At 34.1% G+C, this 20,057-nt stretch overlaps 1 protein-coding gene across 1 annotated transcript; it reads left to right on the forward strand.

The window, feature by feature from the left end:
• The first annotated feature begins 11,965 nt into the window (after positions 1 to 11,965).
• Positions 11,966 to 13,439, forward strand: LOC112289317 (uncharacterized). The gene is made up of 2 exons (XM_024534446.3): positions 11,966 to 12,218; positions 12,596 to 13,439. The coding sequence occupies exons 1-2, from the start codon at positions 12,037 to 12,039 to the stop codon at positions 12,795 to 12,797; spliced, it is 384 nt and encodes a 127-aa protein (XP_024390214.1). The 5' UTR covers positions 11,966 to 12,036; the 3' UTR covers positions 12,798 to 13,439.
• Positions 13,440 to 20,057: the final 6,618 nt, after the last annotated feature.

Below are 20,057 nucleotides of genomic sequence, written 5' to 3' on the forward strand. Positions count from 1 at the left end.
TTGCGGCGCTGCATCGCAGCCAATCTCCGCAGTTAGTGCGCACTGGAGTCGGAAGCCCGAGGCAGTGTTGTAAGAATAGTAGCCACTTTATCTCCATCGCCCTTCGCCGGTAATTTCTGTGTCCGCCCCGAATGCGACGAAACGTGACACAACGGTTTCCTCGGAGTCCCTTCTCAAGACGCCACCATATATGCTTTACAGAGGTGATTGGGTTTTTTCGGGGCCGCCAGTCAGCGCTTTGTGTTTCAACTCACACATTGTTCATTGCAGGGCAGCCCTGTTTTACGCATCCTATATTCATGTTGTGTATATTTGTAAATCTGTATTTATTTTATTTTCTTCGTTCATTTCTATAGGATTCAAATCATGAGTTTTTGTACTTATGTGATGGGGGGAGGAAGGATTTCACGTGAAAGACAAACTACGAAGAATTATAAACAAAGGGCTGAAAACACGTTCCTTGATTGGCAAAACTTTTATTAGTGCTTTGTCAACTGTAATATTCAGTTTGGTGTAAGAGCTGTCTTCGAAATAAAATAATGTTAAGTTGAGTTTGCAAAAAACGCACATGCGATATCTTTGTATTAATTAGAGTGCATACAGGATTTAGATTTAGCTATCTATCAATACATATATAAACATATATATATATATATACATGTATCTTACCGAAAACAAATCTGTCCTTTGCAAAGACTGAAACACTGACACGTTTTAGTACTGACACCTTTTGTTTTGGAAAGTATGTTCAATTCTGTGTACATTGTATTTTAGCAACGATTCAATCATGTTACCAACCTTAATATTTCTCCGTTTCCCCACATGATACGGTTAAAAACAATAATATGAAACTTTTGGCACTTTATCACGTTAATGCATTGGATGTGAACCTCATCCATATTATTTTTTTCATTTTGGTGTGATTTCTAGCATACGCTCCTTGAACTTTGTTTTCAACATCTACTTCTTTAACTTGGATCGTGCTTCAGTGGAATACGAAGAGTCTCATACAGTTTGATGAGCAAGCTTAGAAGTGCCTAACGCATACCCCAGGGGATTTAAAATGATTCAAAATTCAAAATGGGTATTTTTCTAAAGGATTATTCCATTTCTCTATTATTATACACATTCATAAAGATATAAACACCTTACGTGGAGATGACACATGACATCACAGTAATTCATTCTTCCAATCTCAACACCACATTCATTTTGGAAGGTAAGCATTGAGTCCCTTGTCTCCGTTTTAAGGTTTATAACATAGTCAAATAATATTCAACAACAACAACAGTAACGATAATACTACCATAACCCTTTTTCCCTCAGAACAAAGACACTGTTTTCATACAACATGGAAATGAGAATACATTTTCAGCAAGTCCCAAATTGATCCTTTTTCTTCTCTGTTCAAACATATCAATCATTCTTTTTAAAATTTTCTAAAACACCAATAATGCCACAGCAACAAAATTCTCTAGACCCCATAAAATAATCATAGACAAACAGCGGAGTAGACAACAGAAGAACTGGTTGACTTTATCATTTCATGGCGTAGCATTGCGAGCTCAGCGACAGAAAAAAATTGTCAAGTGGGCACAGGAGCCCAAAGTCAAATCATAATCCAGCTTCGAAGCTGTACAGCATGCGCATAGTCAACACACGCACGAGCACACAAGCACACAAACACACGAGCACAACAAACAGGCGGAGGAGCTTCAAATCTCATTCCGTGTCTCGCGATCGATCGCTCTGGCACCCTGGATTAGGGTTTCGAAAGTCGAGCCTTCCACACTGTTGTTGCTCCATCTCGTGCTCAACTGGAAATCCCCCCCCCCCCCGCCTTTCTCAAAATGAACTACCAATACCCTGCATCCTGGTTTTGAAATCCCACAGGAAGCCCAAACAAGAAAGAAAGAAAGAATACAAAGGAATGAAAGAATAAACAAATAAACAAATAAACAACAGGTGAAACAACAGGTGGGTGTCTACGATGATGGCTGTCTCCACCCACCCACCCACCCAGCTGGGCCCAGCAGCGAGTTCGAATTGAGGTTCAGTTCCATATTATTTCGCCTCGGATTCGTCGGAAACCAATCCAGACAGTCGCGAAAGTTCGAGGCTTGCCAAACCGTTCGCTCGTTCATTCATTCATTCGTGAGTGCAAGTGTGTGTGTGTGGCGAAGCTGGTCGCACAGGTACGGTGTGCCATGGCGGAGCTGTGTATATTCATTCTTATCATATATATATATATATATATATATATATTTAATTTTTTTTGTCTGGGGTTTAGTTAGATAATTAGTGCTGGGGTGAGCTGGAGGTGGAGGTGGAAGCCCTCCCTTCCCTTCCGTCACTACCTTATCGCAGTGAGTGAGTGAGTGAATGAATGTGCACCACTACTTCTGCAGTTGTAGCAGTGCAGTGCTGGCTTGGCGGATTCCCCAAGGTGTCTCCCCCCCCCCCTTTTTTTTCTTCCATGGAGGTGGCTCGAGTTCATCAGCGCTTTTCGTGACATCATTGCCAGGTCATGGTGCGCTAATTAGTGTTGTTAACTGTTTTATCGATTGATTTGTCTATTTATCTTATCTTTTATTTTTTTATTTTTTTATTTTTCTGAAATAGAGCTGAGAGAGAATCAACAAACAGCTTATTCGTTACTCTGAAGCACTTTTGAACCATGATCATCTATTTTATTTATTGCTTGATTTCTTTCTTTCTTTCTTGTTTTTTTTTCGTTTTCTTGCATTTAAAAGTGACTGATTTTATTTAATAAACAAAATTTTCTCCAATTATTTAAATGCCATCCATATCCAAACTTTGATATTTTTTTGAATTTTTAGTTTACAATTAGGTTTCTTGTAATTTTATAAGTTTTTTTACTTGGTTGTGGGTTCATTCTGGGAAGACCAGCTACTCTAATGTATCATACGTAATATTCAGTATATGTAATATATATATATATATATATATATACACATGCACATGAGAGAATTTTCTAAAGTATATCTAAAAAGTACAAAATGTGATGTTTAAAATATAAGAAAAAGAAAAAGTTAAAGAATCACATGGTATTAATAAGTAAATAAATAAATAAACAAATCAATCAACCAAGCAAAACATTATTATTAATCAAAATATGCATCGAAGAAGTTATATTTTATTATCATTGTGCTACTACTACTACTACTAATAATAATAATAATAAACACCATCATATTGATCATTTCGTGATCATTAGCCAATGGTTAGATTTTATGTTAATCACCTGTTTTGATTCTATAAATTGTATAAAAGCACTTTCTTTCATTTCTAGTTCCAAATATTGCCCATATCATCAAAACTAAAGTAGACAGTTTTAACCCATAATGCTCTACTTATTATTTCAAAACTCTCAAAGAGTGTTTATATTTTGTACTTAAAATGTACATTGTTCAATGTCAGCCCTTTTTAATGAGAATTTTCATTTACAAGGAAAGAAGAAGAAGAAGAATAGATTTTCAATTTAGATTCAACTAGAATAAACATCGTTATGTTACAAAAATAAAAATAAAAATAATTTTCAAATGATTGTAGATTTTAGCAACCAATTTCACAAAGGAGATGCCACACTCACACTTTGACCTCTCTACTTCATTTGTTTGTCATACATGCATGTCAACAGAGATAGATGATGTCTATTTGTCTTAAAGTTTGTGCAACTCAATGACAAAAAAAAAAAAAAAAACTGATAGGATACCTTAAAATGTTGGCAATAAGCGATCAGGATTAAATGTTAAAACAATAAAAAAAATAAAAAAATGACAACAGAAAACATCATTTTCGGACAACTTGATAAACATTTTTTTGTTACAATACTTTAGTAAGGGCAGGCATTTTGGATTTTCTGCTCATCCAGCACCGGGTACAGGCTGGGTACCTATTCTACACCCCCTTGACAATCCCGTCAAGGTTACAACAAAGTAGCTGAGGTATTATAGTGCTTCATGGGTGAAGAAGTCACTGTGAGCACCTACCATTCCTAATGCGACATCAAACATTTCATCTAATTATCAAGGAACCGCTTAACTTTCCAGATGCTCATTCATCAATAAGTTGGCTATGAAAACATGAAGGTCTAGAAGGAAAGAGGCAATACCGTACTACCAATCACTTAAGTACGCTAGCATTATTTCCCTTTCTAAGATAAGTAGCACGAGCTCTGACAGCTGAACAATATTGATAAATCACTTTCGATGAGTTCATTTAGTGAGTGCCGTCCTTTCTCCCTTCGAACTACGTGTCCGGTGCGGTTTTGCCAAGTCTAGTGCTTCCTCATGGAGACTTTTTCGTCGCTTGCGCCGCCTTCGCTTCTACCTACAAATCCCACATCGTTGACTACTGATCGAAATTGCTTGATAAGGAGAGCCGTCTGGGTTGTGGTTCAAATGCCACATAATGTGCAAAATTGCTTTTTCCCAGGGTGCCTGTTGCTGTTAGGTCTTGTGACACATTGGCCCAAAAAGTCTGTTGCTTGTACCTTGTTGCTCGCAAGCCCTCCTTGTGAATGCCGCACTACACTGCGACGGTCCCCACGCAGCTCTTCTTCGCATTATCAGGACTAGATCCACTCTTACTAGCTTCACCAGTTTGATCTCAAAATGCCAATCCAATGCTTGAACCTTGGACACAAGGTTTTGGAGATGGTAATTTTCCCTTCTCGGGCAACTAGCATCCAATCAGATACTGAGATCTACATGCTTCAATATTTTTTAGAGTCTTGGGAGATTCGTTGATCTCTGGACACGTCAAAAAGAGCTTTGACAAGAAGTTTACACCCTTCTGACTCATGCTCTACCGTAATGGTCAACGCCGCGGTGACTCCGAAGCTCCGATCGGATGCATATCTACACTCGACTCCTGGCCAACCGTCCTCTACCTCCCACTCAAATTTAATACCATGAAGGAAACCTCATGCATTGAAACTACATATCAATAACAAACTCACTCCAGACCCAAACGTCACAGATCACGTGGTACAGGTATCAACCGGCATTCCGTAGTAGAACCCAAGCGGCCAAACCAAAACTAAATTCACCCAAAAATAAAAATAAAAATCGATGTCGGCTCCAGCGCATAAACATCACCCGACGCTGCGGTTGATTAATCAGAAAGTCACCAATCTCCTCCCCATCAAAGTCTAAACCAGATCTGTACTTCGCTAGGAATTCTCCCGGCTAATGAGAAGTTAGTTCAAGGCTTCGATTGCTTCCTTGTCTACATTGCTTCCTTCTCAATGACTATCCGTTAAAAATGCCCAGGTTCTAGTTGTGCCACAGCCTCTCCGAGCGAACTAGAGTTCAATGGAAGAGCTTCACCAGCAGCTGTTGCAGACCCATTCCTCTCCACAAGTCACAACCATGTTGCCAATGTTAAAAGTCACAGCTGCCAATTTTCTCAAGTAGAGAGTCTTGCCTACAAGATATACCCGTCTGTTTTAAAAGTCTTCGTTCTATTACCCAAAACACCATCCAATCTATTTAAAGAAGCACTGTATCAAACCAACTTTGCAGTTGTGCAATTTGGGTGGAAAGACTATTGCAACTCGCTGTTGAGTTACTTGGTGAGGCACTTGCCTCTTACAGCCAACTTGGCACAACCATGCAAAGGTCCTTGTTCAAAAATGCATGTAGATTTGGTATATAATTGAAAAATTGCAAATATCTTGGACGTGATTCAATTTGAAACCTCAAGCACAAATACGATTATAGGATAGATAAGAGCAAGCTTTTTCAATAGTTTTGAATGAGAAAGAAAAGTTTATAAACCTCATTATGAATAGATGCATGCACCAAGTTGGAGGTTATTACACATATGTCATTGCACTACCTCATTTCTTTTTATGATTTCTAAAACTATTATATTGATTAATAGATATTTTCTTCTGTATTTTTCATGTGTTTTTAGAAGTCAAGGAACAAAAATTAAACTACATTTTTGTAAAATTGAAAAATAAAACCATTTAAATTTAGAACAAAGATATTTTTTAGAAAATAAATTTTATAACTTCTAAGATTATATGTTAAATAAAATTTTTTTTTCTTATAAATTTTAAAATTTTATATTTTAAAATTTTAATTTTAATGTTGTAACTTTTAGTATTGAATCAATTCTAAAATTTTGGCACTTATTATCTCTTTGACATTTTTTTTTAATTCACATATGGAAATTTATACAATAATTATTCATTTAAAAATATATTAACTATTAAATATTAAATATCAGAAAAAATTATTCTTATATTATATAAAATTTCAACATACTATCTAATATTATTATAAATCGTAATACAATTGCAAAATAAACATAGCTCAAAAATAATATTTGTTGAATCTCTTAATGTATGTTGTCAAAAAATTTAAGGCCATTTTTTGATAGAAATAGATGCATCAAAATTTATATTACATATAATTTAATCACAAATGGATGTGTCTAACTTGTAAAACAAGTTACCTACATGTGTGCCATATAGCCAATCTGTTGGCCAAATTTTTAACCTACTAGTAACCTACTAATAACCTACAAACACAAATAAATAGTTAGTCAGTTGAGTTGTGAAAGGAATGCCACAATCGGTTGAGGCCCTTGTAGACGCAGTGCCCCATTCGCCTCACATGAGAGCGGGCGATGCGGGATTCCATGGTCTCCTCCTCCACCTGCAGCATTCGGTGCTCCTCGCGGCTCAGGTTGCTTCGATCCTGCCTGCACTCCTGCAGCAGCCGCCGTGCGGTCCAGCGAGCATACTTCCAGCAGTTTTGATCTCGCAGAGTGTAGTCGGGGTTGTGTTCACCAAGAATGTCTTGCAAGGCTCGCAATCCTATTCTCTTATCCAGGCATTGTATGGTGATGAGCAGTGCCTGGCCCTCCGTTCTCTCGAAATCCAAGTCGACGGCGATGATAATTCCTGCGTCTCCCTCTTCGAACTTAGTCTTCTCGGCTCGTATGTACATCGTCTCACCCATGTCGGCACCGTAGCCCATTTCCAGCACTAAGTAGTCGTGGTTGAGGATAGACGGCGGCCGTTCCGCATATGCGCTTGTGGTGGGGTTGGATGTATGCAATGTTTCCGTCCTGAGTAGCTTGTGGGATTTGGCTATCGATGTCATATCTGATTCAATAAAAAATCGGTTACATTAAATGACAATTTACAGCTCGATCTGGCTTGGCTGTGCTTCAGGCTCTTTCTGCATGTACTTGCATTCTTGTTTGTTCGCACTCCCCTAGATGAACGCAAATCTACTTTATCTGGTTTCATCGGTCGGTTAGTAACTGAGAATATGGACTGCGTCGCAGATCACACAAGTCACTGAGGAGAACAGAAAATCGAACCTGATTGACAGTAGTGGATGTTCTTCAAAATAGTTGGCCGATTGCAAAGCTCCTCATAAAACTTAGTTCCCAGATCGTCCTCGACTTTATCCATAATTTTTCCGCTGATGAGTTCTCTGGAGCTATCGCTGTACCCTAGTGTTGCGCTCGCCACATCCATAACATCTAGAGTGGTCTTTACCAAGAACTGACCGAACCTATCGAGTTTCGATTTCCCTGATCGTCGCTGCCAATCCATCGCTTAGTGATCCTGTTCCAACGTTCTTGTTGCCATAGCTCACCACCTCACTGTGTGCGTCACTATATTGCGAAGATTACAAAAAACAAGAAGAGCTGCTGGTACCGTGCCTATACAACCCAGACGCCACTTAAATATCGGGTGAATCACTAAGATGACACCCATCCTGAAAATATGTTCGCCATAATCAAATGCTCAGGAGCCGGGCAACAACAAGGGGGTAACGAAATACCAATACTGAGTCTGTCGGTAAGTGGAAAGATGCCTCTTCAGACTGACCAGCAGCTGAAATTGGAATCTCTGCTCCTCTTTCGATGAACTGTACCTGCTGGTTTCAATCGTCTACCTCGTCTCCATGCAAAGCCGGCATATCCTTCGCCAACAAATGTTCTTAGTCTTAAAGTTGAAGCAGTCGCTCTTTTGAATACAGTCCAGCTTGCGCCTATTCGCTTTCTGCAGGTATCGTCCCTCTTTGCTTCGAGAGTTCCAAGTATATATTAAGTGAGACTGAGAAACAAGCTGGATCTGTCTGCGCGTTGGAATCTACGCTGCAGCGGGAAAGATGGAGTTGTGAGAGAAGGGAAGCAGTTGCGTGCAGAAGGAATCTAATCAAAAGAAGGCGATGTAACTGACCTTGTTGACTGTTAGGTTGCGAAGATGATGATCAGCCAAGCGAGGATCCAATAATGGACCTAAGCATGACATGGTCATGAGGCTGCGACCTTTGTGACAAGATCTGGGCAGCCTCTCTCGACGCTGTTCACAATTTCCAGAAACCTCGCCTTAGATACCGACTGCTTTCTATGTGCAGACACGGACTTTCCTTTATTTTTTAATACTGAAACATAAGGAAGTGTACCCCCTTTGAAAATCAAATAGTTAACACTATTATAACATTTTTATTTTTCTGTTCATAATATAGAATCCTTCTTAGAGTTCTTTCTACTATTAAGACCTTTAGAATCCATTGTAGTATCTTCTTGTTCTACTTTTTTCTTTTAATCTTCAACTTATTGGTGTTAGTTAGTTTATTGAAGAACTAGCCATGCTTCTCTTTTTAATTGCGCCTGCGAACACCACCGCAATACACTTGAAATCACGTTAAGAAGCAAGAAAGCTTCCGGCATGGTCCCATTTGCCTACCAGGAGGAGCAACTTTACCAGCGATAAATGTCACCGCTGGCTTTTGCGTACCACTTTCCCTGATGAATGAAGTTACCTCTCTTTCGACAGAGCCTCCAATTTCACCAATCAAGACTATGTCTTTAGTATTCGGATAATTCACGAGCTTCTCTAGACAATCTACAAAATCTGACCCACCAAATGAATCGCCAGCGATCTCCACGCAGGGTCACTGCCTTAGGACTGTTGCCGTCGTTTGGAACACTGCTTCGTACAGGAAACTTCCCATACTTTCAGTTCCTCCTGGGAATGATGATCAAGCGAACTGTACTCTCCATCTTAGCTTTTTTGCATGACTCCGACTCAAGAAATTTGAGGATCGATACACTTCTGAAGCTGCTCAACCATCCATGTAAAGAACCGCACAAGGAACACCATTATCGTTGTTCCTTGAGATACAATGACTAGATTCAAAATCTAGATCCACCGCTTGCTGCTTGGTGCGGCTTGTTTTTAAGCGGTTCACATAACTATCCCGCCATGAACTTTCAAAAACTAGCCACGTGATCAAAATAGTCCGCTGCAAATGGGGTGCGTTTATGAGATGTGATCTTCATCAGAGCACACAAAAACATGCATATCTTCAATCTCACAAACTCGACAAGCTGTTCCCCCGTTGTCCAATGAGTCAATGTTCTCGTCCTCGGACTGTAGTGCTTCAAATTGGATCTAGCATGGCACCCTGAAATCCCTGTTCGAATTCTTTACGATTGTCTTATAGCTCAGATTCAGTTCTCACAGAACAAGACAGATCACCATGCCCTGGCCTCACTTCGCCAAATCTGTCAACTTCCAACTCTTCCACAAGTTGATCTGCCTTGCTTGCTTGTTTTTATCACAACATGCGTATTCTCTCTACGGAGGCCTAGCAGTTATAATTGAACCTTGAGTTGATTTACGTGATCTTGCGATCTGGATCTACCATTTTCTGAAACAAACGCTACTCGACGTGTCTGTTTAATGTTTGCTTTGTTAATGATTTTTAGGGTGGGTTTCAAAGCTGTAGACTTTGCTAAAATACTCCAGTCTTCAAGCTTTACTGACGTGTTTCCTAAGATATGTTATTTGATAAGAAAATTTACAAACTTAATCCTGTTTCTTTTGTTCCTCTACATACTGATCTTGACTTGATTGAAATTTTGACTTCTATCTTTCTGAAGCCTTTGGTTTTATTTACCTGTACAATCTTAAACTATTTGAAGAACAAATTTATTCCTATATTTACTTAATTTCACATTAATTTAAGTATTAGTGTTGGTTTTAATTCTATAAATAACCATTTTGATTCTTGAATATGCTAAAAAAATTCTAAAATAATATTAACATCAATATTCGTTTTTATAGAACGACTTATTCTTAACAAGAGGTAGGTAGAAAAAGAATTTTTAACATAAAAGAGCATATTGCACATAAAATGTAAGAGGCTATCATACAAAAATTACCTAATTTTAGTTTGTGATTACCAAATCGTTGCATAATTGCCTCTTGCATTTTATATAATAGATTAATTTATATCACAAAGTTCTAAACAATGACATAAATAAATTGAAGAAAACAAAACTTTTTGCAATCTTTAAGAAATAGATGTTTGGCAAGGATATTTTGACATAAGATATTTTAGAGGATGTATGCATCTTAATTTCTATTGCTAAAGAATGCAATATTGGAATACAAATTTTTGCAGAAGAATTGGAATAATTGACTAAAAATATTGGAGATAGATATTAGATGCAAATGCGGATTTTATATATTATCGTAGTAAAGAGGAACTAAGAATGAATCATTATGATTTATAATAAAGGTTAAGAAAATAATAAAAAATAAAAAATAATAAAAAATCAATAAAAATAAAGAAAAATAAAATCTAAAAAAAGAAGTTAAAATTATAAAATAAAATAATAATATAAATTTATGAAATAAGTTATTTATTAAAATATGTAAAAAAAAATCATACCAATTTAGCATCATTTTTTAAAAATAAACTATATTTATTGCACAAGATTTTTAAATAGTACCACTTTTAAACATAGAAATTTTATAAAAATAGAAATAGATAAAATAGTATATATAATCTATATTTTCTAAAAATATCTTTGTTTATATTTACATCTTTATATATACAATTTCTTTTATTTATGCATGCAAAACTTGCATAAAGTCTATATTATAACCTCTTATTTATATATATAAATTCTCTATTAAATGTATATATTTTTAGTTAAAAATAAATATATAATATAATTTTTTAATTTTTTAATATTAATCTAAATGTTGTAAAGTTTTTCTATCTAGCTTGGTTTTAGATCTTCAAGTAGTATTCAAAAAAAAATAAAAAAAATAAAAAAATTTGCATTAGATTGTACAGAAAAGATTAAGCTTAAACTTATAAAATGTGATTATTTAAAATTTTATTTTCTTGAAACTCATTCTAAAAATAATGCTCTATATATGTTCTTAGTTGTAAAGACCTATTATAGGTTTATCAATTTATTAAAACCAATTTTCATCTTGTCCACTCATCAAAAAAGAAACAATGCTTTATTTAAAATTGAAGCCAAATTTTGGCTATATGATTGCCAAAACACAACTTAAAGGTATTTTAGAGGTTATTATTGATATTAGGATGTAAAATAATAAGCTCTTGAAGCATTTATGTGGTATCATACATACACACACAAGCATTTATAAGGTACTTACATGTGATACTAATGGTCCTAAGAGCTTAAATGCCACATCTTAACACATCAAAATATATATATACATATATGTAGAGAGAGAGACACACACACAGTTTTAGTTTTTCTAAAAATCCTTTAGTCGATCCTATTAAATTTTACTCTTTAATAATAACGTGATTAATTTGTAAAAATTATACTCTAATAACGTAATCCATGTGAAACCTCCTCCTCTCATTCGTTTGCCATCAACGGCTTCCAAAGCCGTCCTCTAGCACCCAAAGCCGAGGGGAAAGGTATAGTCACCGTGTTGAACGCACGAATGCATCCCCAATTTTCATCCATCCATACCCTCCCAACGGGCTCCAAAGCCACGCGCGGGGATCCATATCCGGGGAAAGAGGGGCCAGTAACCGACGGACCCGCAGAGAGAGTGGGTATCGTCCACACGCTGAGGCCAGCTTTCCGCTGCGACTGCGCGCCTCTAGTTTCGCAGATGGGGATTCTCCATAGCACCACCTTTAAGTTAGTCCACACCTGCTTCGTCGCATCATCACTCATTCATTCCCTCGGACCATGCACATCTCTGCGCACCACCCTCGTCGACCATCAATACCACCCCCAGCTTTATGCACAGTCTCCCATGATTTCCTCTTCATCGTCGGGCCAGATTCGCATGCTTTTCCTTGTAACTTAGTGGTGGATTGTAGTCGCACTTGTTATTGGCAACTCGGAAATTTCTATATTCCAACGTGGAGGTGAAACAAGAATTTCCTACTTCTTCTTCTTCTTCATGCTAGAACTTGACGGTAGTAAGAGGCTGTGAATTCCCCACCGGTTGACCAATTCGACTGTGGTGGGCGAGAGAAATTGCACGTGTTTTTGCCGCTGTCAAAGATCTGAGTTGTCTCTAGTGTGGTTGTTGTTTTCAAGTTCACGCAGATGTGCTGGAAGTTGCGGAATTGGTCTTGATCGTAGGAATCAGACACGAGTTGTGGTTTCTGTCGCAGCGATTCTGCGAGCATTTCTTATTTGAGTAGGTAGCGTTGAGGGGAATTTTCGGTTAGATCAGGGAGGTCTTTCGTTGCCACATTCGACTCGCTGACTGTGCGGGGAATTACACTTTCTTCGGCAGCTGCAGACTCGGAGAAGGCGCTGTTGCGTTGGGGTGTGCAGACTACGATGGATCTTTTGGTGTTGTTCCCACTGGAGTCCCTGTGCAATACTTTTCCTGCGAGCAAACCTGTGCAGAATGTCTTGAATGGCAAGGACCTACTCGCAGTGAAAAGTTTGGTTCCGACAGTGAACGGAGCTCTTACGAAGGACGCGAGCAGTGAAAACACTGCAGGTGTGGAAGCTGAGACTGGAAGTTTAGTTCGGGGATAACAGCTCTAGCGTTGAAGTCCCCCCAAGGGCAGGCTGTCAAGAGCTGGATCGTCGAGTGGTCGCCTGGACTACTGTGCCATATCTTACTTGACTTGAATCCTTATCCAAGGTACTAGATGATGTTCTCGCCGAACAATAATTGCCTTACAAATGAGTCTAGGGTTTGCATCAACCCGCCGATATGAACACACAGATAAAAGAAACTAGAGTAAAGATCCCAGATTGGGACCTTTGCGATGGCAGGATGGCCATGGTTGTGGCGTGAGTGAGGTGCTTGTGAAAACGTTCACAAGCAACTATTACACAGTGCATGATATTTTGGGCACTGCTGTGGCTCCTGCATCTTCTCCTGAATTTTATTATTTAACTCCAGCTACGTTTCCCGAGCCATTCGTTGTTTCAGTTGTTGAAACATGGAGTTGGGAGCCTGTGCTTGGGCGATGGAATGACGGAGGTAGTTATCAACTTTAGAATCTAAATTATGAAGCAAATCAAAAGTTATACAATGATAGATAGATACATAGATAGATAGATAGATAAAAAGAATGTTGAAATACTTTCCGAGCTATCAAACATTATCATGCTTCATCATATGTCCTTGGTTTCAAAATGAACTGCAGTGTTTCATGAGAATCGGCTTGTTGGCAGTGAGATATTGTTCTAGCTAATGCATGTGTCATGTATGTACGATCTAGAGCCTTTTAATTGTGATCAGAGGCACCAATACTTCATTTTCAGCTTTCTCTAAGAGCTGGGCTGCTGCAAGAATGATGCAGTTGTAGATTTGGTCTGCACGTAGATGTGGTGAATCTTACGTAAAGGTAATTGTTGTTGCAAGTTGTATTATTTGTTGCCAAAAGAATAGAAAATGGTAGAAGTGAATCGAGAACTGCATGACTTGTCTCATGTGTCTTGTAGACTCATTGTAGTAGAGCAACGATTGTTGGTATAATGATTGGCATGGTTGTTTATAGGTTGTTACATTTTTGTGCTCTTGGAGATCTTTTGGTGTTTATACTTTATTTTTGTGAAGGGAATCGAAGTACAATGAGAATATTATAACATTGTTTCAAATGGAAAGTTTTGATCAGTAAGATATTCAGAGTACCACAAACCATTTTGATCGATTGAAGCAGATTGTACAAGATTTGAGGGCAATTTGCAAAATCCAACTTCATTAAAACTGTTTCTTCATAATTGAGAGTGAAGTGCAGGATTTTGTTATTATTTACAACAATCACAAAAGTAACATAAATCTTATCTAAGGAATAAGTATAGTAAAGATGTCCAAAAGCATTTGAAGAAGTCAGAATATCACATAGCATCTTTGTAAGGTAAAAGCTTATTGGCATACAAGAAACTAAATGGAGATAACTTCTATTTACTGAATTCAACAACAGTGGATTTTTTATTGGACAAACTTGACTTATCAAACATTGGAAAAGGAAAATTATAAAACAACTCTTATAAAAACCTGAGATCCAGAAGTAGCAATACTCTTCAAAAAGTGCAGAATAATATGTACATAACAACACAGTAAAGCATCTCACAAAAGTATGGTGTGTAATTTTGCATATCTAATTATTCAAAATCATAGCAGAATATATATATATATATATATATATATATAATTGACTCATTTATAAGGCAATTATATATATAATGTAATATAATTTTTGTAATAAAAATTAAAGAAAAAAAATTACAAAAAAAATAATTGCAACAATAGTTCATCTTTATTAAGATATAAAAGACTTCAATTACCTTCAAATAGATTTATGTATATTAATATACACTTAGGATATATTTGTGTCCATTTAGATCATCAAATCACTTGCAATCTTAAATATATTATTTTAATTCTACTAGGTCTAAAGCTTTTCTTTGGACTTAGCTTTAGTTTGGAGAAGATGTATTATCACCAATGATAAATTTTCTTATTAAATATTAATTCGATAATATTTTTTTAGATATAATCTTTCTTATCTTAAAATTGATAAGTGTAGATAAATTTCTTATTAAGAAGAATTGTGCACTTACTAGTTTAAGTTGGATTGTATGTAACTTCATTTCAATAGAGTCTATAAGATTTGGACTTAGATTAAAATAAATAAATAAATAAATAAATAAATAAATAAAATAGTAAGTTAAAAAAATAGTTTATATTCATAGATGATTTAGAAAGAATTTATGTATCAACAACAATAGAATTAAAAACTTTTGACCTTATATTAGATACTTAATACTATCAAATTCTGCTTTCTCCATCTCTTTATATTCATATGTCCTAATCTTTTGTCCTTATGGTTACTTGTATAATTTTAATTAATTGTATATAACTAAATATATTTTTATTAATTTATTAAATTTATTCTAATTTGAACTTTAAGATATATATATATATATATATATATATATATATATTTTTAACTTTAATATTTTTCACCTATCTTTTATTGTTCTAATCTTATCATTACAAATTCTAAAAGCAACAACATAGAAGTTGTGAAACAAAATAATGTGCAAAAATGCAACAAGGATTGAAACATAATAATTATATGTAAGGCCAAGAATAGAGCCATAAAAAGTGATTCAAAGAATTACATATTAAGCAATGATTAAGTATTATTTAATTAAGAGGTTTATACCACCATAGATGAATGATATTTTGTGGATTTAATCATAAAAAAGAGAAGGCATGGTATCACAAATATATATACTTATTTCAATATTTATCTATATGATTAAAAAGAAATATGTAAATATAGATTAATTTTATAATATCTTTTAAAGAAGCTTTTTAGAAGATTCATAAATATTATTTTGACTTCATATATGTTTGTAGTTGATTGATAGGTTAAAAACTTAGTCAACAAGTTAACCACATATCACATGTGTTAATAGCTTGTAGAATAAGCTAACAATGTCGCACACATAAAGATACCTTACTTTATAAGTTAAGACATGTCTCTATCAAAGTCAACACATGTTTGAGGTCCTATAGAAGATTGCTAGATAGCTTCTAATTAGAGAGTATATATAGAAGGAAGAGTGGAGTATTCTTTATTTTTGTCAACATTTTTTTAGTCTTTAGTCTTATTTCAAGATTTTCTAGTCTTCTTATCTTTAGCAATAGCCATTCTAGTTTAATATTATATCATCTTTGAGTGAATATTTAATCTTTTTGAATAACACAAGAATATCTTCAACTTTCAATTCTTCAAGATTCATGTCTTTGATGATTCGACAAGAGTATTAACTCATTGTTCATATCTTGTTTTAGAAGTGAGTGAAAATATCTACTTTTATTTTTATATTTTGAAGGTTGCAAATTATCTATCTTAAAATAAAATATTTAGTTTTTTAATACTATTTTTTTATAAAAAATAGTAAATTATTTCTATTTACACAAATTTTTATTTGATATTAGAAGTTATAAATTATCTTCTATTAATTTGATTTGTGGATTTGTTAAGTTATTTGAAATAAAAAATAAATAAAAATCATAGATGCTACATATAGCAAAAGTGAGAATAGATTTACAACTATTTCAAATCTTCACAAATTTATCAATATTCTTAGGATAAAAATTTCACACATTATTAGTGCTAACCTTGAAAATACTAATCCTACATCCATAGAATAAGTTCAAAATTTATGTCAAGAAGTTGTACAATTGAAGGAAGTAAGTAGATTGACTTCACAATCAAATTTAAGAATTTTTTCTTCTACAAATACAATAGAAATAAAGATTAGTATGCCCAAGAAGTTTGATGGAACAAGATTAAAATTTCAAGGATTATTGCAATAAGTCAAATTTTATCTAAGATTACATTCCTTCCAATATTCTAATGGATTTACTTAAGTTGAATTTATAAGTATATTTCTATCTAGAAGTGCTCTCTCTTGCTTTGCACCTTTGATAAAAAAAGAATATATAACTTTTTTATAATTTGAATTCATTTTTAGAAGTGTTTACTGCCACATTCAAAGAAAGTGATAAAAAAAGAGTAATAGACATTAAGTTCTTATCTTTATAACAAAAATCATGGTCAACTACTGTACATATTGTTAAATTCTAAAATCTTGCTTATAAAGTTTTCATATTTTAGTTTGGCTATCATGTGAAAATAATGTGTTTATATATTTAATATACAATATACTAGACAACATGGTGAAAACCATATTAGTGGATTTTTATTGATTATAGGATGTAGATAGATTACTATCCCGAAAAGAGATTATTTAAAAGGACTTCTATTAGAATTTATATAACTTTATTTTCTTTTGATAGTGACTTTTGAAGTTGATCTTATTAGTAGTAACTTTTAAATATTTAGAGTCACCCTTCTTAGACATAGATAACCCTTGAAGTTTTATTTTGGTTCTTTTATTTGATGTTTAAGACATATATTATGTAAATCTTATAAAAGAAAAAAGGCTTGGAGAAGGAACTTAGTAGAAAAAATGAGAAGTTAGGAAATCTATATAGATGAATGGAGATGGATGATAAAAATCTCCATTCCTATTGGCCAAAAATCATGTCCAATGTACTTTAAGGAGGCTGACTGAGGCCTTATTAGGGATTAAGATTACTCTTTTAAGGCCATTTGAGCTTTAAAGGCTAGGATCAGTAATTTTAGGTTTCTGGCTATGGTTTCAATACAAATTTTGTGTGATTTGGAGTTTATATGAAAGAGATATGAGCGCTGAAAGTGAAGGTATTGATTTTGTATCTACTGTCACTCTTTTGGACATAATGCACGTATACATAAAGTAATAAAGGATCAAAAACTAGAGTTGAAGAGAACCTTTTTTTTTACTATACTTTTGGCATATTATTTGATGGATTTTAAATTGGAATGAAGGCGATATTGGAAGTTGAAGTCAATGCTTCAAATCTAAGGGTAGTAAATAACCTGATTTACTAGTGGTTGTATTTTGAACTATATCTTCAGCAATTGGACAAGATTTTGGCTCAAAATTTTTTAGATTGTGTATAATCAAGTTAATAAATTTTATATATAAATTTTTTGGCATTTGAGTTTTGGATTTTTGAAATATGAAGAAAATAGTTTTCAAGTGCTTATAGATTAAGGTTTAAGACACCTACTAGGATTTCTAAGTTTCTAGAAGATCGGTAATAGATTTATAGTTTATTTTTTTTATATTAAAGCTTAAGAATAGAATCTAAGTTATATAGAAATTTGAAAAAAATTCAATAGTTGGATCAAGAGATATGAATTTCTAAAGTTCAACATAAAAATATCCTTTGCAAGAAGAAAATATTTTGAAGTATTTTGTTATAATTTGAGCTTTTGTAAAAAATAAAGGGATTTTTGAAAACTAAGACATCAGATATAAGCCAAAGCTAAACTTTCTATAGTTAGGTACCTAATATATTCCTAAATTATAAATCACACCATACAACAATATGGACTAGAATGACAAATTCCTCATAAACCAATTTTGATAAGAATTGAAAAATAATGTCAAAGAATTATTATTGATAATTCTAAAAGTAGAATATTTAAAATAATTTAATACTCAAGCCATTGAATGTGATAATTAATTATTTGAAAGGCATCAAGAACAAAGACTTAGCCAAAGAGGAACAACTCAAGTAGTGACGATAATTCCTAAGCTTATAGCAACTTATTCATTAAGACCAAAACCAATACAAATAGATACAATATATTTTAAATTTTTTACAAAAAAAAAAAAGATTTGACATTGTTAAGAAGATTTGTACATATATTGTAGAGAAGCTAAGCACAGTACTCAATATTATTCAAAAATATAAAGCAATTATAATATAAAGAGACTTATTGCCAAAGAAGACAATGTGTCAAAAAAAAAAAAAAAAAAAAAAAAAAAAATAGCTACATTAGTGATTGTGCATATAACAAGGTATAGATAAGATATTTGTATTATTGACTCATAGAGATAGATAGTTAAAACCATAATTGAGAAGTTATGGAAGTTTTTAGAATTAAAGTTAGATAGGTGGACTAAGTAGGATCTATTATGGTACCTTCGAGAAAAATCTTACAACAATTATTTAAATGGGGCCTACCATAGAACCTTCTAAAAAGAATTTAAAATAATTATCTAAATAAGATCTATTATCTAAGAACATTCTAAAAAGTCCAGGATAATAAAATAAAGTATAAATAGAATTGACCAAGATCTTTTAGGACATCTAGTCAAATATGGCTTCAGATCCTTTCTATTAATATAATTAGATTTTATATCTTCTTATTTTGTTCTATTCTATTCTAATTCCAATTGCTCAATTTTATCTTTTATGTCCTATTCTATTTAATTTTATTCAGTTTTCTTCAAGATCAATTTGTCTTATCTTGTGATGAGGTTTTATATTGCTTTGAATTAGAAGGATCTTAATTACTTAAAATAGATCAGTCTTATTTCATTTATATCAAAGTAAGTGTTAGATTATTCTTTGGTAGTATATCAATAGTCATCATCTAGTTCATTGTCAATTGTTGTGGTCAAACTAGGTACTGTATTGAGGATACCATGAGCTACTCTTAAAAAATCAAGAGGGAGGTGAGAAGGCATTAGAATAGTGGAATCCAAGAAAGAAATTATAGCATGAGAGATATGACAGAGCAATCTCAAATGGAGGCTCAAATACAATACCTCGTAGATTAGATAGCTACTTTGCAAGGGCAAATAGAAGCCTTAAGGATAAAGGAGTCAACATCTATTAGGCTGAAATTGAATAAGCCTAGTACATACTTTGGAACTTCAAACAAGAAGTTGTATGTCAATGACTCTTTAATATGCGGCAATACTTCTAACTATTTTGAGCAAATATCATTGAAGAAATTATATATGCAATCAGCTATTTGAAAGATACAACAATTATTTGGTAGAGTCGTTGAGTTCAAAATTATAGATCTTAAGGTAGATTTTGTGATTGGAAGGAATTTGAGACCGAGTTTAAGAATTGATTTTGGTCCATCAATGCATAATAGATAGTACATGATTAATTGATAAGTCTTACACAATCTAGATCAGTGCAAGATTATGTCTCTCAATTCAAGTCCAAATGTCTCTAAATTGGTAATATTTTGGAGGCAAAGATAATAGATTGATTCCTACAAGATTTGAAACTTGAGACCGTGTGAGAGGTGGAACTAAGAAATCCACAAACATTTAAAGAGGCAATTCAGATTGAAAAAAAA

The sequence above is a fragment of the Physcomitrium patens genome, chromosome 12 (assembly GCF_059467195.1).
Source record: "Physcomitrium patens ecotype Gransden chromosome 12, ASM5946719v1, whole genome shotgun sequence".
In the NCBI taxonomy this organism is placed as follows: Eukaryota; Viridiplantae; Streptophyta; class Bryopsida; order Funariales; family Funariaceae; genus Physcomitrium; species Physcomitrium patens.

Excerpts from the sequence above, each read along its gene's own strand:
- LOC112289317 (XM_024534446.3), top strand. The coding sequence starts at position 12,037 with ATGCACATCTCTGCGCACCACCCTCGTCGACCATCAATACCACCCCCA. Across the intron at positions 12,219-12,595 it reads TTCTATATTCCAACGTGGAG|CTGCAGACTCGGAGAAGGCG; the intron begins GTGAAACAAGAA and ends TTTCTTCGGCAG.